The sequence below is a fragment of the Marmota marmota genome, unplaced genomic scaffold (assembly GCF_001458135.2).
Source record: "Marmota marmota marmota unplaced genomic scaffold, marMar, whole genome shotgun sequence".
In the NCBI taxonomy this organism is placed as follows: domain Eukaryota; kingdom Metazoa; phylum Chordata; class Mammalia; order Rodentia; family Sciuridae; genus Marmota; species Marmota marmota.
Window position 1 is genome coordinate 12,976,830 of NW_026000174.1, and position 24,984 is coordinate 13,001,813.

A 24,984-nucleotide genomic window follows, 5' to 3' on the forward strand; every position below is an offset into this window, starting at 1 on the left:
GGGGTCTGTTATGAACAAATATGAATTTGAGGCAAGAGCAGAGACTCTGAGAAGGACTAGATGGAGGTGCTGGGCCAGCCAAGGTGGAGGAGGTGGAGAGACCTAGCCCTGGCGGTGCAGGCCAGACCCACAGCCTGGCCACGGGAAGCAGCACAGAGCTACCACCCAGACTGTCCTAGTGGTTCCCTGACATGGGCCTCAGTCCCCCAGGTGGGCACGTGGCCTGCTCTGCTTCTCACCAGGTTTTCTCTGTTCCTAAGCAATCCTGGGTTTGCCATGCCTGGAGCTGGGGCTCGTGCCAGTGTACGCCCAGGTGGGGCAGGCACAAGCGACCTACTCTGAGAAGCCATCCCCACCCCAGACCTGCTGGGAGGATTGGGTTTTAGAGTATGGTCACCTTCGTCTCTGTTTTAAATCAAGTGGGGGTTAAGCAAAGAAGCCTGGCTCTGCACATGACAATGAATGGTGGCGGCTGCTTACCCAGACATGGGTCACCAATTTGTGTGACTCACAGGGTGGGGGGAGCTGCTAGTATGTACCAAGTCACAGATGGCCCAGGAAGATGGCTTCTCCTGCATGCTGGAGAGAGGCCCGGGTGCTTATGGTATGCTAATGGAGAGTGCCCACTGTTTGCCAGCCATCGTTCTGAGTACTTGACTTGTATTACCTCATTTAATTCTCAAATTGACCTCATGATTTTAGTGCTCTTAAGTTCATTTCACAGAGGAAGAAGCAGGCACAGAGAGGTTGAGTAACACGCCCAAGGTTAGTTACACAGCCTATTAATGGTAGATTTGAAGTCCCAGGCAGTCTGGCTCCAGATGCTGTAGTTAATGCCTCCATGAGGTGTCCCTGGGCAGCAAAGGAGAGCGATGTTCTGGACTTTTCCTCCCCTTGCAGCTTCCTGCTCAGGCATAAATGCTGATGGAGTGGAGGCAGACTCCGTCTCCATCTTGTTGGAACCATGTCATCTGGGGAATGGCCACTTGAGCAGGTCAGGATGCAAAGAGTACAAGTTTAAAAACAGAGGGATGCTGCCAGGTGCAGCATTGTACACCTTAATCCCAGCAGCTTGGGAGGCTGAGGCAGGAGGATCACAAGTTCAAGATCAGCCTCAGCAACTTAGTGAGACCCTTTCTCAACATTAAAAATAAATAAATAAAAAGGGCTGGGGATGTGGCTCAGTGATAAACTCCCCTGGGTTCAATCCTCAGTTACCAAAAACCAAACAAAATCAGAGGGACCCTATTGCTGTGGAGCAGAGAGATGGTGTAAGGGTGCTAAGGCAGAGCCCAGGAAGGCTTTCCAGAGAAGGTGACATTTGAACTGACTCAAAGGTGAACAGGGCTGGGCGCAGTGGCGCACCTCTGTAATCCCAGTGGTTAGGGAGGCTGAGATAGGAGGATCAAGAGTTCAAAGCCAGTCTCAGCAATGGTGAGGCCGCTAAGCAACTCCATGAGATCCTGTCTCTAAATAAAATTTTTAAAAAATAGGGCTGGGCATGTGGCTCAGTGGTCAAATGCCCCTGAGTTCAATCCCTGGTACCAAGAAAAAAAAAGAAAAAAGAAAAGAACAGGAATTTTGGTAGAACAAGCTTAGGGACAGTGGCCCTTCCTTAGGGATGTTGACCTCCCCAAAAGGCAGTCATCGCCCCCTTATGCAGGATGTTCCTAGCTTGTGCTTCTGAGACTGGGGTATAGAGAAAAGAAAGGAGGAATAAGGCCCAGGCAGAAGCACCTGTGAGCCAAAACCTCTGGAAGCAGCAGCGGTGGTCAGCATACCCTCCATCGCCACCCTGGACTGGAGACAGCCTCGCCAGGCCCTGAAGCATCAGTGCCCAGAAGAGGAGGCGGAACTTTATACTTACTTCTTTAAAGCCTAGAGACTGGGGCCCTAGTTCTGGGGCCCTGGTCCCTAATCCTCTGCTAACTTGCTGTGTGACTTGGACAAATCAAAATCACTTGGCCTTTCTGGGTTTCAGTGTTGTTATCAGAAGCACGGGGTAGAAGTGGAGAAGAGGACCTGCTTTGTAAGCATGTCTGAGGACAAAATAAATGAGGGATGCGACTTCACAGACTGCAAGTCACTGGCCAGTGTGAAGGCTTTAGGGCAGATGAGACTTTGCTTCTGGAGATCATTTGCCAGAACAGGAGACCAACACACACTGACCTTAGTCTGCAGCAGAAAGACCACAGCTCTGGGGTGGACTCTGCTCCTTGTTCCCCACTCATTTGTGACTTTGGTCCCTGTGATGTTGGACAGGTCCTTTCCCCTCTCAGCCTTCATTCCTCACCAGTACCAAGAGGGCACTAATCCTGCCTGGCAGGACCCGCACTTGACCCCTCTCCTCCTCTGCCCTTGCAGTGGGAGCGCCTCTGGTTCCTGCTCCTCACCTTCACCTTTGGCCTCACGCTCACCTGGCTGTACTTCTGGTGGGAAGTCCACAATGACTACGACGAGTTCAACTGGTGAGTGGGGGCTGGGTCCTGGGCATCCGTGGCTGGGACCTGGGGGCTCCAGTTTGAGCCTCTCTCCCAGGTTGGATCTGAGGGCTCTGACACCTGTCCTTCCTGTGGCCTTGAGCAAGGCCCACCCCAGGAGCCTCTGTCCTGCCCACCTGCAGGGCCTCAGTGAGGTTGGGAGAGAAGGGGGCGTAGTGTACATCACAGACTGGCAAGAAAGATGGAGAGGAAAGGAGATCCCTGCCTTGAGGGCATTCCCACTGGGACCTTGGGAGGGCACAGGAACAGCCTTCAAGGACTGCAGGGACTGAGCCCATGGAACTCAGTGCTGGCCCTCAGACCTTTGGTGTTTATGTGGGTGACTCATCCTGCATGGCCTGCCTGAGGAGGCACGAGGGGCACCTGAAAGATCAATGGAGACAGGAGCGGAAGATCACCATGCGGGCTACAGGACACCCCTCCTGGGGCTGTGCCAGGGAAAAGAGGAGGAGCGGAAGATGGGCACAGCACTTAGCCCGGGCTGGGCCTCTGGTCATCTCCTTTTTAGACAAGAACTCTGAGGCCCAGAGAGACCAAGGCCTCAGCAGAGGAGGAGCCCCAACCCCAGACCTCCTAACTCTCCGAGCCAACCATGCCTGGGCATGGCTGGCCATGGCTGTGGTCTGGGGACAGCTAAGTCTCCTTCATGGGCACCTCGGGTCCAAAGGCAGGGCTGTCTGAGGCAGGTACCTGGGTGCAGAAGGGGTACTGTCTCTTCTCGCCCCCAGTCCTCCCCTGGAAGGCACTGGGTTGATCAGAGGTAAAATGGGATGGTGCGTGTGGGAGGCTGCCTCCCAGGAGACCAGGTCTCCAGCTGGAGGGTGTTGTGGTGGGGGCTGTGGGGTTCCTCGGAGTCGGCTTTTGATGGGCCATGCTTCTGGGATTCTGTGGGGATCTGAGACTCCGTTCATGGACCGTGGAATCTGGCTGTCCCCTTTCCTCTGCACAGCCCCATCCTGTGCCCCTGTTATTAATGAGCACAATAAAGGACCTGCTGCGGTCTCACTCCTTCTCCACAGCAGCCCAGAAAGATGAGCCAGAGCCCTAGCTGGGTCCCAGAGGTGGCCTCTGGTCTTTATTAAATTCCATAAATCAATTATTCGTCTGCTCAGGTATCCAAAGCATGAGTACTATTGTGAACATTTCCTCCCGGGCCTCAGTGGCAGACCCTGGATAGTTCTCCTCTGAACTAGGAGATCAGAGGGTGTACCAAGCACAGATGGGGAGACTGAGGCCCAAAGAAGGAGGGGCCACATTCATGGTCATATGACCTGTCAATGACAAAAACACATATTTGAGGACAGTCTGAGGAGACAGACCCAGAGAGATTAAAGGGCCCTTGCAAGGTCATATGTGAGATGCAGGTGGATCTGGCACAGGACTTGGGCTTAACTATCATATTGTCCACGGAGCCATCCACTCTTCACAGAGAGAGCTCCCTGTTCCTGGGAGACTCAGCCGAGGATACCTGCCTATCTTGGTGGGAGACTGCAAGGAAAGGCCCGCATGGGACTGTGGAGTGCCTGGGAGCTGCAGCTCTTTGCCTGTCACCTCAGGGTCTTGGAGGCTGGGTACCAAGGTTCAGGAGATCCTGACTCAGTCCTCATGGTCTTATGAGCTTGTGGGGTAGTTTGTGTAGTAAGAGATTGTGAGCAAGACCCAAGGAGGTCCGAGCTCACCAAGTGGGACAGAGAGGGCCATCTGAACTGTGGTGTCCTAGGGAGCCCCAAAGCGGTTGAATTTGAGACACTTAGGACCAGAATATCTTCCAGGAGCAGTTACAGGGGAATTCCTGCCTCAGTTTCCCCAACTGAGCAGCAAAATGACTGTGCTCATGATCTTCCAGATAGTAAGTCTTCCCCTGGGTCCTCCTGGAGAGCAGCTAAGCTGCGGAGACCCTTAAAAAGCTCATTCCCTGAACCTTATAATTCTTCTGGTGGGGATCTGTCCTAAGGGCATAGCCAGAAATACAAAAAGATATGCACAATTTTTTTCATTTTTGTGTTAATTTGTAATAGTGAATCAGTGGAAACGATGAAGTGCCATTCTAGGAAGTTGGCTATATATGGCACATGGATTCAATAGAGGACCACATGGCTGTTTTTAAAAATCACATTTCCTCAGCACTTTTGCAGACAGCAGTAAACACTGTGCTGAGAAGAGTCTGTTGAATGCTCACCATGTGCTTCGCCTCTTTTCCTCCTCTCAGAACCCTCAGAAGGACACGCTGCTCTTATCTGTCCTGCAGATCGAGGCTCAGATAAGTCAAGGATTACATTTTATCATCTCTGAGACCCCATATTTTCACATTTGAACACCGGAGTGGGGGTGAATGTTACAACCAATGGCAGAGAAGCCTGTCACTTCAAGGTCCCATTAGCGCTTCAGAGGCAGAGTGGGAACTGGAGCCAGCATGTCCACGGTGCCCAAAGCCTCCTGCTGTGGGTGCTCCTGTGTGCCCAGGGCCCAGCTTCGCTGTTCAAATATATAGGTGTGGGGAACCCACAAGAAGAAAATCCTGCAGTCTTGGTGACAGTTATTTCTGGACAGTAGGATTGCAGGAAATTGTTCTTTATGTGTCTTGGTCCCCCTTGGTGGACACTGGGAGACCAAGAAGCTGAAGAGCATGAGTCATGTTCTAATGATGAGGGAAATGCTCAGTGCCACTACAGGGCGAGCAGGGCCTGGCCGCTGGACCAGCCTGTGGGCCACCTAGCTGCGGCTGTGGAAGACCCGAGATCATTTTGGTTCCTAGGGCAGGCAGTGACCCTGTGGAGGTCTGACCCCTGCCCCTTCTCCTCCCGGCAGGTACCTCTACAACCGCATGGGCTACTGGAGTGACTGGTCTGTGCCCATCCTCGTGACCACAGCTGCTGCCTTCACATACATCGCAGGCCTCCTGGTACACAGGGCTGTCTCAGAGGGCTGGTCCCCCTGCTTCTAGTAGGCAGGGACACTTGGTTGGTGCTAGGCCTGCCTTAGTTTAAAGGGGGAAGCTGGCTTTGCCCAGGGTCTCTCAGGTGGCTGCACTTCTGAGACCTGGGTCCCCCAAGGAGAAAGGTCATCTGTTTTGCCAGTCTCTTTCAGCTGCCCATCCTGGAATGTCTGTCCTGTCCGCACCCCTGCCCCAGCCCAGTGACAGCCACCCTGCTGTCCACTGCAGACTTCCTCTTCCAAGAACTCCACATTAGGTTCCTGCTCCCAGTATCCCAGTGATAGAGATTCATGTGGACCCCATTCTGGTCTGGGAGTTCTTAGGGCCAGGACTCAAATCTGTCTCAGAATCCTAGGGCCTGGGACTCCCAAAATATTTGATGAATTAAGTTGGGCAGTCCAAGTGCAGCAGGGCCCAGTGGCTGCTTCAGGGAAAAATCCAAGAGGAGGGGCCTGGAGTCCTAGAATAATCTATCTGGAAGGAGGCCAGGCTTGGACAGGGCTGGGCTGGGCATTCCTATCGCCTGTAGGAAGGGTTTGCTGACCCTGTCCTGGGTCAGGCCAGGTCAGGCACCAGCCTAACTGCCACCCTGCGGGCCTCTCCTCAGGTGCTGGCACTATGTCACATTGCCGTGGGGCAGCAGATGAACCTGCACTGGCTGCACAAGGTAAGCCTGCCTCTGCTGGGCCAGGAGCGGGGAGGGGAGGCTGGAGGCCAGGGCAGCGGACAAAAAGCCTGGGTCCCCCATCCCTGCCCTGGATCACAGCTGCAGCCGCTCCACTGGCTCACACGGAGCCCTTGCTGCGGGTCAGGCGGGATTCTCAGAGCCGGGCCCTTATTCTGCCTGCAGCCAGTGCAGGGAGCCTAGGAGGTTGCTCTGACATCATTCCATGTCCCAGTTGGAAGAAATGAGGTACAGAGAGGTTAAGTCACTTGCCCAATGTCTCCCAGTGAGTAAGTGGAAGGTCCAGGATTCCAGCCCTCTTGCCTCGGGTTGATCCAGGACATCAGTGGGGGAGGGCGGTCGGTGTCAGAGCTCCTATGGCCGCCCAGCCCACCCACTGACTCTGTCTCAAGTCTCACCTCCTCTTCGTTCTTCAGTGAGTTCTTTATAAAACCCTGGTCAGGCGAAGTCATTTTCATCACTCCCAGGGATCCCAGGATGACCTCAACTCCCCTACTTTCCCACCCACCCAGCCAAAGCCTCCCTGCTCCTGGCCTCCCTGCTCCTGACCTGGGCCGGTCACCCTCAGCTCCTGCTGTGTGAGACATCTATGACCCTCCAGCCCTCCCACCTGCCTTTTCTCCTTTTTTACCCCCTTGCTTGCTGTCTCTGGACTCCTTTCTTGTTACTGGTCCCTACACACCCAGACTTCTGTCCTAGGGCTCCCCAGTCCCTGTGATCTCCCCTGCTACATTTCGGAACATCCGTGTTGTCAATTTCCATCTGGCTTGCCCACCCCAACCCACTCCTTGGTGCTCCCTGCAGGTCTAGTGCTCCTTGCAGACTGGAACTGGCATTGACCATCTCCCCACCCCAGCACCCCACTCAGGGCTGGACCCAGAGCAGGCAGGCTTCACACCACCTAGAACCTTAGCCTGCACATCACACGTGAATGCTTGGTGCAATTCCCTGGGTTTCTGATGTCCACTCTGCCTGAGTAGGTGCCCAGGTGTGGGGCAAACCTGATCCAGACAGCCCCTGGGCCATGGAGGGAAGGCTAGGTCATCTCTTCCCAGAACCTGGTTCAGAGTGGGCACACCACTTAGGAAGGAGCAAAAGTGTTCAGAAACAGCCATGAGCCCATGAGATGGGTCCAGAGTGACTCCAGGTGAAAGGGCTCACTTCCAGCTAGAAGGGAGGCCAGGAAGAGGAAGAGAGCTGAGAGCTCGGGCCTGTGAGTAGTGTGGGAAGGGGTGGGGGTCAAGGTTGGTTAATGACAGGGTCTGGAGCCAGCAGCTACACCTGTAGCATAGCTGGTCTTGCAGGGGTTTAGAGCAGTGAGCAGCCCCTGGTCCCGTCCCACCTTTCCGAGGCTGGTGACTCTATCCGGAGCTCTCCTCTGAGCTTCCGCAGCCCCCTCTGTGAGGCACTTTCTTCTCCTGGCTGCAAAATTAACACTTGAAAGAATTGCACCAGCTGGTACCCTGGGTGGGGCTGGCACACGCTGTGGTCACCTCCTGGGGCCAAGCCTGCCTCTCAGCAGGACAGGTCACATCGGCTTGATCCTGGTGGAGAGGCCTATAGAGCCACTGAGCCAGCCGGAGGTAGCACATCAATGCTATCTCTGCACGGGTGCCCACCCTGGGGACCAGGCGTGCCCTCCTCTCCCTTCTGCCCCTCCACCCTCTCTGTGGGATCTTGGGGTGAGGAGGGGCTTTCCAGAGACTGCCTCACCCCGGGCGGGGGGAGGGGGTCTCAGGGCTTTTGAGCAGGTGCTGGAAGTTTTCCATATGTGTTCTATTTTTTCACGATTCTGTCATTGTATTCTAAGAAAGCTGTCTTTTGTTTTTGTTTTAATTTATTTTTGACCACATAATACATTGATGTGGTTCAAAACTCATGACACAAAAAAGTACACAACGAAAATTTCTTTATTTCCAGAGATATTTTAAGCACAAATATACATGTACATTTTGTTTTTCTTTCTCTTTAAACACAACACCCTCTGTCCTGCCCCTTGACAACATGCTTGGCACTCCTGTTAGGGACATTAAGAGTAGACCTTTGGGGCCATCACTTTCTCCTGCTCCCTGCTCTGGGCATTCCCAAGTTCCCTAGGTATCCATGCCAGGCCCCTGTTGATGGCCCTAGTCGCTATCCCAGCTACTTTCAGTCCACAACCCAGGCAGTGTGGCAATGACCCAGGAGAGGAATTTCTGGGTAAAGAATGTCTACTTTCATAATCTTGATCTTGCCAAGTGGCCTAGTTGCCAAGTGCCATTAATTCATACTCTCTTGACAATGTATGGCCAGGCCCACAAAAACACCCCTAACCCACAGATGTGAGCTGATTTCTTGACCTTTGCCGATCTGATCGGCGAAAAATGAAACCTAACTATAGTTTGCATTCCCTTGGGATGAGTTAGAGTCAGCACTTTTCACAAGCTTGAGTCACGTGTGTCTTCTCTATCTGCTGTCTCTTGGTGTTTTGCCCTTTTTGCTATGGAATTTGCTTTTTACTTATTAATTTGCAGGAGCTCTTTATAGATTTGGGTGATTAGCCCTTTGGCTGCAGATGATTTTTCTTAGTTTATCATTTATCTTTAGACTTTGTTCATTGTATTTGTGCCACAGGGTTTTTTGTTTTTTGGGTTTTTTTTTTCCTAAGTACTTAGATCTGTCATCTCTTTTTATGGCTCCTGGGTTTTGTGTCAGACTTAGATCTTTCTCATTCCGAGATTATATAAAATTTCTCTGTGGTATCACTTGGTAATTATGTTTTCACTTTTTTTAACATTTAAATTTTTTTTTATCTTTTTGGAAGTTATTTCGGGGCATGGTGTGATCTTAGTTAGTTCTTTTTAGATGGTTTTCCCGTGTTCCCAGCTGTCTTCTCTGAGCAAGCCTGCCTTTCCCCTCTAATCCACTTTGATCATAAACCATATATTTTAATACATTCTGATCTATTTCTGAACTTTTTACTTACTATCATGTTGCTTTGAAGACTTGAGTTTTATGGTATTGTTTTGTTTTTGTTTTTGTAATACTGGGGATGGAGCCAGGGCTTTGTGCATGCTAGGCATCTACCACTGGACTACATCCCCAGCCCTGCTATGTTTTAATCATGACCTATATTTTGAATCTGGGTTTCCCCTGGATCCTGAGGAAGGAAGGACAGAGGTGCTCAGGGACTGGTTGGGGAGGGAGCCATCTATTCAACACCTGGTGTTGTGAGAGAATCAAGGATCCCCTGGGGACCTTCCTCCTCCTCCCAAGTCTGCCCAGAGTTCCTGTCTCCCAGAACTCCCTCCCAGGAGCCCCGAAGGTGTGGAGAAGGTTGAAGTGTTCTTGGGGACTTGGCAGTAAACACAAGGCCCTTTCCTTGGGATGCCACCTCTGTGGGGTGCCAAAGGCAGCTCCTCCTTCCCCAGCCCGTCTCCTCCTCCTGCCACAGGGGATTCAGCCACAGCCTGCAGAGGAGGGTTCTGTCAGTGACCCAACTTGAGGCTAGAGAGGAACACTGGGAACCGTAAAGCCCCAGAGCAGCTGGGCTGGTGTGTCTGCCCACATCCCAGACTCGATCAGGGCGTCAGCTTGCTGACCACTCTGTCCACACCATCCACATTGCCAGTGAATTCAGGATTTTCTCCAATATCTAACCCAGGCTCCACAGTTCTGCCTGGTGTCCTGCCTCTATCCCTCCAGCTGTGGCTTAAGAAAGGAACATTCATTGAGAACCTCCTATACGCTAGGCACTGTGTTCATCATAACAGCACTAACCATTGGCACATAAAATTAGGCACTTACTGCATGCATCAGGCACTCTCCACACAGAGTTTCATTCCTTCCTCACAATCCTCCTGTTCAGTTGCTGTCACTTAAAATGATCCTACTAACATCCAGGAAGCATTTCCTCTCGATGCTGGCATTTCCTCATTTATCTTCCCCAAACTCTCCCAGGTAGGCACTCACTGTCCCCACATCTCAGCTTAGGCAAGATTTATGAAGAGCAGAATAACCAGGATTTGACCCAGGAGTGGGACTTGGGTGTGGCTCTCACCTGGAGCCAACTGTCTGCCATTGGGATCCTAGAACCCAGAGGCCAGGCACCCCCAAGAGGTCAACCCATTGCCCCTCTGCAGGGCTGGGTCCCAGCACCCAGGCAACCCTCTGGAATGAATGAGCGCACTGCCTCAGCCTCCACCCTCATCGCCATCACAGACCGCAGCCCCAGCAGGACAGAAATCCAAGACCACTCTCTCAGTCTGCCTCCAGGCCACCGGCGGGGGAGTCATCCTTCCTAGCCAGCCTTAAGGCCCAGGGCTCACATTGTTGTGAGTGGGTGCTATTACCATGGCTTAAGGACACATCAGAGAGAGGGAGTTCCATGCTGAATATTCAGCAGAGCTGCTGAGCTTGTAGCTGCTGCTGCAGCATCTGTAAAACCCAGAGGTGGTCGAATTTTTAATTGTATTAGGATTATGAGGAGTCAGTTTTATTGCCTATATTTCCACCAACAGTTACTATTTGTAATGAGATGCTCTCAGAAACGACCCTTCTGGGATGCCAGCTCTCTCCCAAGGCCACAAGGGGGCAGATGTGTGCCTGGAGTGGACAGCCTGGGTGTGGAGGTAGAGGCTTCTCAGGATGGTTAGGAGCTCCCCAATGCCCCCTCAACTCCCAGCCCTCCCCACAGCAGCCTGAACTCCGAGAATGAGCACAGGCAGAGGGGTTTGTATCTGGATCCACCTCTGAAGCTGTGAGATCAAGCGAGCAGAGCCCACTCCCGGGGTAGGAAATGACAAGGCCTCACCCGGGGTGTCAGAATACAGTGGAGGACACCCTGAGTCCCGCTGCAGGCAGACCCAGGCACACCTTCTTCCGTTGTCCCAGAAGAGGCATGTCACAACCCATAAAGGCCTTTACCTGTTTGACTTGTTACTGTTTCTTAGGAGAAGACCTCTTTTTCCAGGCCAATGGGCTGAAATGACAAGTTTCCAAAGGAAAAGTTAATCCCGGGCAAGAATTCACCTTCCCTGCCTGGCAGGGAGCAAAACAAGAGGCCGCTGTCCCTGCCTCAGGTCTAGAAAGCCCACGCAGCCCTTGCTCAGCTGCTGGAGGTTCTCAGGGCGCTGCTGTCAGGACAAAGGGCCTGGCAGGAGGAGAAAGGCGAGAGGACGTTCGTTGCCGAGGGAGAAAAGGGCTTGAGGGAGACAGAGAGGCCAGGCCGCGTGTGGGCCACGAGTCTGACAAGCCAGAGAGCAGCATACCGTGGTCCCGGCCAGCTTCCGAGCACCGGGCAGCGGGAGGCCACAGTGGAGGTGTGACTGGGCTACGAAACAGGCCTTGCGCACAGGGGGCTGGATGGGCAGCAAAGTCGAGGGCTCAATGGAGGGTATCGCTGGGGGCTGACAAGCAGGAAACCTGAGCTTCGTGGCACTTAGTTTGGGGGTTCCAGATGCTATCCATCCTCAAAGATCTCTGTCCCTGAAGTTGTCCTTGTCCTCTATCAGAGCCATGCTCCTCACTTTCTGGAGAAGCTCCCTGGAGGGCAGACCCCTCACACATTAGAAGCTGCCAGAGCTGGGACCCTGGGGTTGGTGGGCCTTGGTGAAGGAGCCGGTGCTTGCCCTGCCAGAAGTGCCACTGTGAGCCTAGTCCTGTGCGTGGGGCTAGGCTGCACACCAGGCCCTGTCCCTGTGGCCTGGAGCAGGCAATTTCCTCATCCCGTCTGCCCTGGATGCCACCGTCCCTCTGAGCTTGCTGGGAGGGCTGGGAGGCCGGGTGGCCAGCAGGGAGGCCCTGCTGGTCGAGTGTTTCCAGTTTCCTTCTCTCCACCCTCCCTCTTTCTGACTGTCCCTTCCTTGCAGGGTCTGCCTATCCCTTCCTGGCTGTCCCCTCTCTCTGCCTTCCCCAACTGCCCCTCAGCCCATGCCATCTCTTTCCTTCCCTTCTATCTTGCTTCCTCCAGCTCCCCTGCTTTCTCCATCTCTTCCCAAGGGTCCCTAGGTTCTCTCTCCACTCTTCCTCTCAGACACCCTGGAGCCCACCATCTGCTCTGACACTGTGTCTGATGCTTCCTCCTTTCAGATTGGGCTGGTAGTCATCCTGGCCTCCACTGTGGTAGCCATGTCAGCCGTAGCCCAGCTGTGGGAGGACGAATGGGAAGTGCTGCTGATCTCCCTGCAGGTAAGTGTTTGAGAAGGTGCTCCACCAGGACCCTTGCAACAGGCAGTGCCTTTTTGTCTCCTGTTTCTCCATAGCATGGCCCGAAGTTGGTGCAAATTTGATTTGGGTCACACAGCAGGTCAGAGGTGGGGAGGATACTGTAAGCCAGGGTCTCTGGATTCCCAGTATCCTTATCAGGCAAACAGAGACAGGGTACTGACTTTGTGGGTTAAACGTGGGCTATCAGCTTGCTGGCAACTTGAGGGCTTGGGCATGTCTGGGAGTCCCAGGGCCCTCCTCCTCTTCACAAACACAGGGCACAGCACCATTTCTGCACATGGGGGCCCTGGCTGCCATCACTGCACTCTCCTGGATCGTGGCTGGACAGTTCTCCCGCGCAGAGCGGTCCTGTGAGTACTGCCTCCCCACTGGCGTGACACCTAGGCCAGGTTAGGCTTCCCCCACTGGACTCCACCTGTATAGCCTGAGCTGAGCAGGGGCCCTTGTGATCAAAGGGCAGGGGGGGGGGGCGGTCCTGGTTCAGAGAGGCCTACAGACTCCACCAAAAAGTGTGGCTCTGTCAGCCTTCAATTATATCTTTCCTCCAAGTGCACGTGCATGCACACGAGTGCGAGCTCATGTGTGTATGTGACTTCCCAGCAGGAATGGGCTCTACCTCTCAGAATGCTGGGCTCCTACATCTGCCCCTGGCTACCGAGGGTTCCCTGTTGGGAGAAGGTGCTCCCAACCATGAGGTGCTCATGGCCTGTGTCTGCAGCTTCCCAGGTGACCATTCTCTGTACCTTCTTCGCTGTGGTCTTTGCCCTCTACCTGGCCCCTCTTACCATCTCCTCTCCCTGCATCATGGAGAAAAAGGACCTGGGCCCCAAGCCTGCCCTCATCGGCCACCGCGGGGCCCCAATGGTGAGTGCCATCTTAGGGTCCTAAGAGACTGGGAGAGGGGTGGGTGCCGCTGCCATTCCAGAGGAGGAATCTGTTGGGAAATGGATATGATATATGCAGTCTAATAATAGGGACAAGCTTAGCTCTTTGGGGGAGGTGTGTGGGGAAGGCTGTGGCAAAGGCCAGGAGAGCCGATGTGGGCCCAGATCCTGAAGAGCCCTGAAGGCATCTTACTAAAAAGATTTCACTTTTATTCTGAGGGTCCTGCAGAGATACAGGAGGTTTCAGGCCCAGACACAGCACTGCCAATTTTCAGTTAGAAAGGCCCAGAAGAAAGCTGCTGGGTGAGGGGCCTGGGACTGCAACCAGGCAGCAGGAGATCCCACCAGGCTGTGGGGCAGCAAAGCTGAGGGGCAGCTCAGAGCCCACCATGGAAGGGAAGGCTGTTGGAGCAGACTGAATTGGAAAGAGAGGATGAAATCAAAGTCGAACCCTATTTTGCCACTAAGGTGCCCCACACCTCTGCAGGAGTACTGAGGTTGAGAGTTCCAGAGCCATGCTGTCTGGGCAGGAAGCCAGGCCCAGCCCTGGCCAGCTGTGGGAGCCTGGGGTTTTCCATCTTCTCTGTTCCTGCTCCCCCATCCTGTGCCATGGGGATAGTGAGCGTGCCTGCCGGGTCAGAGGGCAGCTGTTAGATGTAGTGCCCAGACAGGCTACTTGGGAGGCTGAAAGTAAGAAGAAAGTAAGAAGCCCCCTTTGGACCAAGGTCTCCTCACCCCCTGGAAGACTTGAACCTTCTCAACTGAGGCAATACCAGCCCCCACCCGCAGGGGGCGTTTGGGGACTTCCTGAGAGCTGGTGTCTGTTGAGACCCTGGTACTCTCCCACCAAGCCATTCCACTGTGCCATTGGATTTCAGGAGAGTTAAAGGGGCCTCCACAAGTCATTGTTTTAAAAGCATGTGTATATGGGCTGGGGATATGAGTCAGTGCCTAGTATGCCCGAGGCCCTGGGTTTGATGGAGCTCTGAATTCCCCTGAAAGTCCTCTCCTACTGTATGAGATAGGTATTATTTTCTAGATAATACTCAGCTGGGAGCAATGACCCACATCTGCAATTCCTGCTACTTGAGAGGCTGAGGCAAGAGGCACATGTTCAAGGCCAGCCTGAAAATTTTAGCGAAACCCTGTCTCAAAATAAAAATGGGCTGGAGAGAGTATTAAAGCACCCCTGGTTCAATCACCAATAATTAAAAAATAAAATTTAAAAATTAATTAAAAAAAAATCACAGAGGACTGTGTCCCTGAGTTGGACCGTGGTACTCTCCCATCAAGCCACATTCTGCTTGTTTTCTTGGGGGTAGGGGAGGCCAGGTCATTCACCCCCTTGGAGCCTGAGTTAGGGATGCCCATGTTGCTGGGTCTTGTGAGGAGAGGTCAGAAGCACTCCCTTGCCAGGCAGACAGGCCCTCGTAGGGGTGGGTGACCTGTCTCACTTGCTCTGGAGGCCAGAGGAAAGGAACAGTGTGCTAAAGCAGGAGGGGCAAAGAGGGGATGACCCAGAAAGGGCTGTTTTCATTTTTTTTCCTTTTTTTCTGATATTGAATACCACAAAGCTACACCCCCCCCCCTTTTTTTTTTTTTTGAGGCAGTTTGCTAAGGCTGGCCTCAAACTTGTGAGTCTCCAGCCTCGACTGCTTGAGTAGCAGGGATTATAGGCATGCACCACCATGCCTGGTAGTTCTTTTCTTTTTTTTTTTTTTTCAAAATTAGTTTATTTATCTTAATTAGGTATCTATGACAGCAGGATGCATTTTGATTCATTGCACACAATTGCAGCACAAATTTACATTTCTCTGATTGTAAACGATTAGTGTCACACCATATGTGTAGTCATGCGTGTACCTAGGGGAATGATGTCCATCTCATTCCACCGTCTTTGGTAATTGTTTTCTTTAGCAGAAAAATTTCCAAACACACAGACATGGAAAAAGCAATATAAAGTATCATGTAATGAAGAACCACATTATGAATCCAATACGACCTTCAATAGTTAGCGACATTTTGCCACTCTTGCTTCATTGGTCCCCATACTTTTTTGTTCTGGTGTAGTAAAGCAAATCCTAGACATCATGTTACTTCTTATTTCAGGATGTATCTCTGATCCATAAGAACTTTAAAAAAATATAACCACAGTGCTGTTATTATATCCAACCAAATGAGCAATAATTCCTTCATATCTAATATCAAATCAATTTTCTATTGTTGTCTCAAAAAGTATCTATAGTTCAGTTATTAAAGTTGAGGCTGGCCATGGTGGTGCACACCTGTAATCCCAGAGGCTCTGGAAACTGAGGCAGAAGGATAGCAGGTTCAAGCCCAGCCCCTCAACTAAATGAGTCCTGAAGCAACTTAGCAAGGCCCTGTCTCAAAATAAAAAATAAAAAAGTCTGGGAACATGGCTCAATGTTAAATATCCCTGGATTCAATCTCTAGTACCCAAAATCAATCAATCAATCAATTAAATAAAATTCAGGACTACCAGACACAGCGGTACATGTCCATAATTGGGAGGCTGAGGCAGAAAGTTCACAAGTTCAAGGTCACCCTGAGCAATTTAGAGAGATCCTGTCTCAAAATTTAAAAAATAAAATAAAAACAGGAATATTTCTCAGTGATGTAGTACCACTTAATTCAATCCCCCACCACCAAAAAAATCAGGACCTAAATGATGTCCACACTGACCCCTGAGTACCTTTTAGTCTATAATAGTAGCCATCCCTTTTTCCCTTATGCCACTTATTTGTTGAAGAAATTCATTTATCCTGTAGAATTTTCCACATTGTACATCTGGCTGATTTCATCCTTGTAGTGTTTATTTTATAACCAATCAACTAATTATTTTTAATTAATATACAAGAATTATGCATATTTATGAGACACAGTGTTTCATTTTCATACATGTATACAATGCATAGTGATCAAATCAGGGTAATTAGCATATCTATCACCTCAAATATTTAGCATTTCATTGTGTTGGGAACAATAGAAATCCTCTCTTCTGACCTGAAACGCACAGCAAATTCTCATTAACTATAATCACACTATATGCTGTGGAACTCCACAACTAGCTTCTCCTATCTGACTTTAACCTTGTACCTGTAAACCTCTCCCCTCCAGCCTATAATAACCACTATTAAACCCCAGCCCCTAATAACCACTATTCTGCTCTTTATCTCTACAAAACCAACTTTTAGTGGTGTTTGAGAAGGCCCAGCCAAGGTCCCCTTTGTGTCCCTGCAAATGCATGTGGATCTGTCCATGGGTCCTCAGGTAACTGATTATCCGTGGGTTCTGACTGTCGTAAGCTGAGTGCACCTCCTGCCTGAGAGGTTGTGTCTGTGTGTCCCAGATGTGCTGTTCCTAGGTGGACTTTCCTATTTGGTGTGACTAGATCCAAAGCTGGGACTCTCAAGCACAATTTCCTGTTCACTAAGTGAAACAACTTTCCACCCCACCCGCATGCACCGTCCTGACAGAGCCCCACTTGGACTTGCCTGAGGCAGGTAGGAGCTCTGAGAGAGGGATTATGAATTCACTGCAGGGATGAGTGTGGTAGCATACACCTGTAATCTCAGCTACTGAGGAGGCTGAGGCAGGAGGATTGCAAGTTGCAGGCCAGCTTAGACAATCTAGCAAGAACTTGTCTCAAAATAAAACATAAATTGGCTGAGATGAAGTTCAGTGGTGTGCTGAATGTTTGACTAGCATCCAAAGGGCCCTAAGTTCAACCTCCAGCACCACAAAAAGAAAAAAAAAATTATCCCAGAAGCCCTGCATACTTGGGGAGGTCATCCTGGAGCCCTGGCAAGGGAGGACCAGGTTTCCATGCCTTGTTCTAGGAGGCCAGCACCTAACCTAGGGAGAACTTAACAGTGCAGAAAAGAAACTTTCCCCTCCCAGACTCTTTCTGCCCTCTCCTCAGGGTCTTCACAGCCCTTTCTAGGCTACTTCCTGTCCACCTTCTCAGGCACAGCCCGTGTGCAAGGGAGTCTACACCTCTTGCATGGTCACTGGTGGAAGTAGAGATGGGCGGGGGCCTCCACCACCCTGCTCTGGGGATGGGGACTCACAATGCCCACTGGACTGGGAGAACAGGTGGCATGTTCCCCAGGCTGGACAAAAGGTAAAGAAAGGTACTCATATTACAGAATTTCTACTGTGCACCAGGCTCTGGCCTAGGGTCTCTGATGTGCTATTCCACCTATGAGGTTGATAGCATGAGCCCATTTTATAGCTAAAGAAACTGAGGCCCTTGGGCATGGTGGTGGCTCACCTGTAATCCCGGTGACTCAGGAGGCTGAGGCAGGAGGAGGCCAGCCTGGGAAGCTCAATGAGATCCTGTCTTAAAAAATAAAAAGGGATGCAGATATAGATCGCTGGCAGGGTACCCCTAGGTTCAATCTCGACTACCAAAAACCAAAACAAAGCAAAACTGAGGCCCCACTAGAGATGGCATTTCTCCCTCTTGGTCAGCTTCAAAGCCTTTCCTTGCCATTCCCTGGCTCTCCGGTGCCAGGCTGCCCTCCAGAAGTGGGGAATGTGTTGGAGCAGAGCATGGCCAGAGGGACATAACGTGGGCTTAGATCAGCCACCTCTCCACATGTCTCCTTCCTCCCTCCCTCCCTCTGCCCACACCACTTGCACCAGGTCTTAGAGGAATCCCTGATTTGGTGCTGACCCCCAGTGGCAGAAAGGGAGTATGGCAGTGTCCTCAGACTACATGGAACCAGGGAGGGAGACTTAGAACCCCAACTCTCCCAGCCTAAGGACCCTCAGAGAGCAGAGAGCACCTCCTCAAGGGGCCACTGGGGAAAGAGCCCCAAGGAGGGAGAAATACACCCAAGGTCGTAAAGCTAGTTAATGCAAAGTCAAGGCTAGAACTAGGATCTTCTGACTCATGCTGTACAGTTGCCATTTAAGCACCTTCTCTGGATCAGGCAACCTGCCTAGGGGCTTTTAATCCATATAGCGAGCGACCCAGGGAGGAAGCGGACATGATATTTCATCACTGCAATGAAACTGTCACCTCAGGCCCCTCCTCTCCCTCCAAATCTTCATCTGAACTGAGCTCAGGGTATAACCAAGAGGGAACATGGCATTCTGCCTTTCCCCAAGGCTGCCAAAGAGCCACCAGACTATGGGAAAGGTTTCCTGCCTCCGTGTCTAGCTCAGTGCCTGGGACACAGTAAGGATAATCTCATGATCAAAGCTACTATTTATTAGGTGCTAGCTGTCTGTCAGACATTTATATACACCCACCCTAACCATCATGTCTGCCCCTCCCCCAAAAAACCTGCAAGGTGGACATGACTTAACAGAGGATGAAACTGAACTTCAGAGAAGCTGAGTGGGCACCCAGAGTCACACAGCTGCTCCAGGGAGGGGCCAAAATTAGAACCAGACCTGCCCCAGCCTCCCAACACAAGGCCTTTCTTTGGCTGGGGAGGGGGACATCATTTGAATCCTGGCCCCCCCTCACCATGCCTTCCTCTCCAGCTGGCCCCAGAGCACACACTGATGTCCTTCCGGAAGGCACTAGAGCAGAAGCTGTATGGGCTCCAGGCTGACGTCACTGTCAGGTAGGTGTCAGGAAGGGAGGAGGGCACCTCTCCTCCACAGGGTCTCTGCTGGTGGAACCTCTGGCCCCAAAGCTGTGGAGATGGGAGTCATCTGGGATCATCCGCAGCAGGGAGGCACCCTTTCCATGCCAGTGAATCTTGTGCCAAACTCCAGGGTATAAGAGAGAAGAGAGCAGACTCTCTTGGTCAGGCAGAGTGAAGGGTAAGGACCTGGAGGCACAGATCCACCTGAAGAGAAGCCAGCTCCGTGTCGCGGCTTCATGGGAGGGCTCAAACGCTCAGATAAGTGAAGTTAGCTGGGCGGGGAGACAATACTATTACTGTGATGCCAGTTATATTTTAAGGGACCACACAAGGGTGATAGGTACATTTTATAGCTATAGATATTGAAATATGTATTAGTATAAAGGGGAGGAGGAATCCACCCCAATCTTATAATAGAGATCACCTCTGAGAGGGGAAGATGGGTGGGGCTGCCATATAGAGTCATACTGGTCATAACAAGGACACCATATATGTGAGGTCACCTTTCCCAGAGTGGACATTGTAAAACTATTTATCATATGTTTCTAGCATGTGGTGGTGACATGCCTTGAGGAGTGGGGGCAGGGCACAGGTGCACTGGGTTAGCTCTTGGCAGCCCTGGTCGGGGAGATAAGGTGGAGATGGGGTGAGATTTGTAAAAGAGGCCTACATTTGCACTGTTCTCATTATGATCAATGGACTTGGTCCCAAGACATGTTCTACTACTTCCTGGCAGTCAACCTTGAGCTAGATACTTTCCTCTCTTCGTCTCAGTTTCTCCATTATTGAGTGACCTAGCACCTATCTTCACAGATGATAATGGTCCCAGCCTTTTCCTACCCTCCCTCCCTGGCAGTTCTCACCCCACCTGACCCGCACACAGAGTGGAGGGTATTGGCCCTTCAGGGTCACCTACCAGCCCCCTGTCCACTATTCAGGTAGGGAGCCTGAGGCCCAGAGAGGGGCAGAGCCAGTCCAGACCCCATGGTGGTTGGGGAGCAGTGTGTGAGGGGCTGATTGTGGATGGCAGGTGACTTGGTTGGGTGGTGACTCGGTGCCCCCTCCCCACAGCCTGGACGGTGTGCCCTTCCTCATGCACGACACCACGCTGCGGCGCACCACCAACGTGGAGCAGGCATTCCCGGAGCTCGCCCACAGGCCCGCCTCCATGCTCAACTGGACCGTCCTGCAGAGGCTCAACGCCGGGCAGTGGTTCCTGAAGGTCAGACCCCAGTCCTAGACAGGGATCCCACACAGTGAGAGAGGCAGGTGGCCATCAACTCGGGTCATGAGGCCAGGCTGGTTAGTGGCCTCTCCGGGTTCCGCAGCAGCCAGACCTCATGGTTGTCACTGCTTGATCTGGATCTGCCTCCCTGGCTGGGACAAGCTGATGGGGGTGCTGACAGCAGAACGGTTCACTCTGGGACACTCTGGAGGGAGGTCGATTGTCCGGTCTGAGAGGCTAGAGGAGAATGGGCTGGGGTGGAGGTGCTCTGGGAAAACCATTCCCTCTGGAAGCGGAGTTGGGTAGAGGGTAAGGGCGGGAGGCTCTGGGAGGCCGCAGCACCACTTCACCTGACGGACACCAGCGGACTCCCGAAGCCCAGGGCTCTCCACACTTGGTTGCTAGGAAAGCATGCAGAGACCCGAAATGGCAGGTGACAGAACCATGTGTGTCCCTGTGTCTGCCAGACTGACCCCTTCTGGACGGCCAGCTCCCTGTCACCCTCCGACCTCAGGGAGGCCCAGAACCAGTCCATCTGCAGCCTGGAAGAGCTGCTGGAGCTGGCCAAGGGCAACGCCACGCTGCTCCTCAACCTCCGCGACCCGCCCCGGGAGCACCCCTACCGCAGCAGCTTCCTCAATGTCACACTGGAGGCCCTGCTGCGGTCTGGCTTCCCACAGCACCAGGTGAGGCCCTGCAGCACCCCAACCAGCCCTGGCCCAGCCCTGCTCCAACCTCAACTCACCTGTTCCCTCTAGACTTCAGGTTTCACATTTGTAAAATGGGGTCTTAGGCCCCTTGCCTCCTTGCCAGGGTCCTCGCGGGGAGCAGAAGGGAACCAGAAAGTCCTTTCAGATGTTCAGTGGGCAGGAGTGGGTCCAGGATCTCCAGTTATGTCAGTGAAGGGCTGCCCAGGTCACTGTGGTGCAATGATTAGGGACCAGAGAAATCAACACCAATTTGTGACAGCATGCCTGAAACTAGTGACCCCGGGCAGAGTGATGTGTGTTTGGGTTCTCCATCTTGACATGACAGGAATCCAGAGTTGTAGCCAGAGGGCTTACAGCCATGGCTGGGACCAAGTGTCCCCTGATAACCATCACACTTAAGTGGTCATCATTTTAACCTTATTCATACTCTAGTGAGGTAGGTCTTCTTACCCAGAGTTTGCAGAAGAAAACGCTGAGGCTGCCCGCCCTCTTGCCTGTAGGTCATGTGGCTGCCAAACAGGCAAAGGCCCCTCGTGCAGAAGGTGGCTCCCGGCTTCCAGCAAACTTCAGGCTCCAAGGAGGCTGTCGCCAGTCTGCGGAGGGGCCACATACAGCGGCTGAACCTGCGCTACACTCAGGTGTCCCGCCAGGAGCTCAGGTGCTTGCCCCACCTGGCCCAGGGGTGGGACTGAGTCTCCCCTAGTCTTGACACTCCTCTCACTGCTGGACAGAGGGCAGGGCACACAGGGGTTCTGCACACGTGGTTCAGAGATGTTGTGAGCAGCAAGCAGAGCTGGGTTGGACTGGGAGCTGGGTCCCGGTGTGGACATTCCTTCCTCCAGGGAAAGTTGGTGGCATGAGGCTGTGAAGGGAGCACACTTTACAGGCTTCCCACAGGGAGAAGCCAGTGCCCGGAACCAACCAACCTCTGTCCTGTCCAGGGACTACGCGTCCTGGAACCTGAGTGTGAACCTCTACACTGTCAATGCGCCGTGGCTCTTCTCCCTGCTGTGGTGCGCTGGGGTCCCATCTGTCACCTCTGACAACTCCCACACCCTGTCCCAGGTGCCTTCCCCACTCTGGATCATGGTGAGTTGGAGACTGTTGGGGGGCAGAGGACACCTGGGGTCAGTGTAGAGAACTGCCTGTGGCCTACTCCTACCACTCAGCAAGCTCTGTGCTCGGGGCTGTCCCTGGGGAGGTCTCAGGGCTGGAGGTGTCCCTGATGTGGATGCAGGCTTGAGGCAAGAGGAGAATTTACCTCGCCTCCGGGGCTGCACTAAGGCACTCGAGGAACTCTGGGCCCTGCTCCCAGGGAGGAGCACATCACCTAGGGGCCCTCAAAAAGTAAATAGCTACTTGGAGTTTTCTTTTGGAGTGTGTTCCTTATATTTGATTTTAAAGTAAGGGAAAAGAACAATGGGACAAGAATCAGGAATGTTAAAAGTCTTCCTTGAAAATAGTGAATCAAATGGTGTTGAGCTGGTGGGCTGAGCACCCACCCGCAGGCTGAGTTCTAGTCCCTGTGCTGCCTCCCAGTAGCTGGGGAGCCCTGGCTTCCCTCCTGTGCGGCTCCTGCTGCCATCTCCCTGAGGACATGAAAGGCAGACACAGGGCCCCTTATGGCCTTGTGGGTGGCATCGTCAGCAAGTTACATCTGAGTTAGGATGGACTCATGAAGGAGAGAGAAGGAAGCAAGAAGCAGCCCTCGAGGAGAGGAGGAAATGGGGATCTGGGCCGTGGCCTGCACGTTAGAACCCATCACAGCCTCCAGGTCCCTAAATACCTGCTCTCCAGCTCTCACCTGCCTTTCATCCTTTAAAACCTCCCGAGTGGGCACAAAACCACTCACTACCAGCGCGGGTGACGAGCTCACCCCTCCCAGCATGCCCAAGACCCAGGAGCCTGAGGCTACACACAGGGCCTTGCCTTTCCTAGCCCCTCAGTGTTCCCTGGGGGGAAGCCCCTGCTCTCTGCCCTCCAGTCTTCATGCAGTGAAGCATACTCCTACCCCACACAGGTGCTACACACCTGTCCACAGGTTCGCAGCTCACCAGCCAGTTGTATCACACCCTTACATTCATATGCACATTTGTTCAGACATACAGTACCCTTGTTTTATCATTTGGTTCTTGCTTTGAGCCACGGACCCTCCAGGTTTAACATCCATCACTTCTACCCTGAGTGTGTGCATGTGCACGCGCATACACACACACACACACACACTCTCTCTCTCTCTCTCTCTCTCTCTCTCTCTCTCACTCTCACTGAGGCCCACAGTATGCAGAGCCCACTCCTACAAAGTAAAATCATAAGCCTCCATCCCCCTCAAGGTCTTCCTTACCCTCCCTGATGGTCATGTGGGGTCCTCCAGCCCATGGACCCTCGGTCTGGATGGGCCATGACTGGAAGCTGGCCTCGGGCCATCTGTCCACAGCCCCCGGACGAGTACTGTCTCATGTGGGTCACCGCCGACCTGATCTCCTTCACCCTCATCGTTGGCATCTTCGTGCTTCAGAAGTGAGTAGGCGCTGACACTTCCATGGCCCTCACACCCCTTGGTAGGCCCAGCCCCCACCCAGCCAGGTGAACCTACCCTGAGCCCTCGGCAGGCCAACCGGGAAGCCTGACCAGGAGAGAAGATGGGAGTCCCCGGGATCCCCCAGCCTTGCCTTCTTCCAGCAGAGGCTGGGTGCCTTCTGGAATGAGCGCCCAGCTAGGAGCCCAGAGCCAAGCTCTGTCCTGATTCGCTGTGTGGACTTTGGCCCCTCTACGGCTAGCCTGCCCCTGTTAGCTGGGGCACAGGTTCCCAGCAGCACCGAGGCCTTGCCTGTGCCAGGTGGAAAGCCTCCCCACCTACCCCTCAGGGCGGCAGCTGGGATGTGGGTGGGGTGGGGTCCAGGGGAGGGTTTAGGGCCAACCTGGGGGCCCAGCCCAGCCAGGAACCAAGGGGCTGGGTTTTATTCTTGACTGATGTTCTCTCTCTGTCCCATCCTGCTCTGATCCGGCGCATGTCCCTCCTCTCTCCCCTCCCCCCCTCTGCTGCACTCTGGCACCTCACAGCTATCACTTGATCAGGTAATTCTAGTGTGCTCCTCCTCCTGTTCCTCTTTCTCCCTACTTGCCAGTCCCTTCTCTAGTTCTGTCTGAAAAGCTGCCGTGCACCAAGCTCTGGGCCTGGGTCACCCTCGCCAACACACCCCCTTGCCTGAAGCCGCACCCCTCCTTCTCTCCCCCAGCCCTCCTCCCTGCTCTTCCCATCTTGCCATGTGTGTCCCTCTGCTCTCTGTTCTCACTGCAGTTTCTGCCAGTGGGGACCAGTGTTTCCTTGACAGGTCCCTGACCCTGTCTCTCAGCACCAACGTGTCTCCCTCAGGGAGGGGGTCCCTGCCTGAGCACCCCTATCCCCCCGAGTCCAGACCTTTTGGGGACCTTCACCACCTGCCCAGTGCAGACCCCAAGTTCCTGCCTCTCTGGGCTTCCTCCTCCCTCCGTCACGCTCTTTACCTTTCTCTGTGTCTCTCCCATCCCTTCTTCCCTCCTCTGTCTCTGACCCCCACTGCCACTCCTCTCCCTGACATCGCCTCTCCCCTTCCCCTGGGAGGAGCCCCACAACGTCTTCCTGTCCTAGATGCACCTAGCTGCAGAGACCGTAGCCTGATACCTTCTTGCTGGGTTTTAATGTTAATTTCCAAGATGAGAACTTTGTCTTAGGCATCCCTTGGTCAACTGCCTTGGGCCCTCCTGGGTCAGGTACCTTTACTGACCAGCTTTTTTAGGAGGAGAACCTGCCCTCTGGCTATGGGACTGGGGGAGGGACATTTAGCCAGTTGATCCTTCCTCTGTCCACAGAGGCAGTAGACACTCATGATACTGCCCAGTGTCGTGCTGGGTCCTTCAGATACAACCAGGGCAGTGTCATTGTCCCTGGAGGGTCAGGGGCAGCATCATGGAGAAGGAGACCTAGGGGATGAACCAGGGGAAAAGATCATTTCCCTGTGGGCCTCATTCTTCTGTTCATTCACTCAACGAGTCCTTGTCTAGCATCCGCTAGGCAGACAGTGAGACTGGTGCTGGGGGCCCACTGCCGGATAAGAGGTGCCATCCGTACCCCCAAGGATTTGCAGGGCAGCCAGCCCAGCCAGGGGGCAGGTGCCTTCCCCTCTGCCTCTTGCTTTCTCCTTGTCTGTCTGCTCTGTCCACCTATCTGTCT

At 53.1% G+C, this 24,984-nt stretch overlaps 1 protein-coding gene and 1 long non-coding RNA gene across 7 annotated transcripts in view; one reads left to right on the forward strand and one right to left on the reverse strand.

Annotated features, from left to right (window-relative positions):
• Gdpd5 (glycerophosphodiester phosphodiesterase domain containing 5) overlaps nt 1-24,984 on the forward strand; it is an 80,518-nt gene that overhangs the window by 52,237 nt on the left and 3,297 nt on the right. For 3 of the 4 annotated variants that reach the window (XM_048788047.1, XM_048788046.1, XM_048788048.1), the window contains 13 exons: nt 2,365-2,468; nt 5,310-5,403; nt 6,044-6,103; nt 12,191-12,289; nt 12,585-12,678; nt 13,047-13,192; nt 18,730-18,812; nt 19,908-20,058; nt 20,529-20,747; nt 21,272-21,429; nt 21,713-21,860; nt 23,209-23,291; nt 23,835-23,849. In XM_048788047.1, coding sequence (XP_048644004.1) covers nt 2,365-2,468; nt 5,310-5,403; nt 6,044-6,103; nt 12,191-12,289; nt 12,585-12,678; nt 13,047-13,192; nt 18,730-18,812; nt 19,908-20,058; nt 20,529-20,747; nt 21,272-21,429; nt 21,713-21,860; nt 23,209-23,291; nt 23,835-23,849 — 1,454 coding nt within the window. The remainder of the gene's footprint in view (nt 1-2,364; nt 2,469-5,309; nt 5,404-6,043; nt 6,104-12,190; nt 12,290-12,584; nt 12,679-13,046; nt 13,193-18,729; nt 18,813-19,907; nt 20,059-20,528; nt 20,748-21,271; nt 21,430-21,712; nt 21,861-23,208; nt 23,292-23,834; nt 23,850-24,984) is intronic. The other variant, XM_015477403.2, reaches the window with a different exon arrangement.
• On the reverse strand, nt 15,165-23,980 carry LOC107135507. Of its 3 annotated transcripts, XR_007342267.1 has the most exons (5): nt 23,368-23,980; nt 21,222-21,633; nt 20,807-20,980; nt 17,507-20,462; nt 15,165-15,344 (listed from the first exon to the last, which is right to left on the reverse strand). It is a non-coding gene; the product is annotated as an uncharacterized LOC107135507 (long non-coding RNA). The 3 variants fall into 3 exon arrangements; XR_007342266.1 differs by having other exon boundaries at nt 15,165-17,575; nt 23,368-23,952; XR_001502580.2 differs by having other exon boundaries at nt 15,165-20,462; nt 23,368-23,951.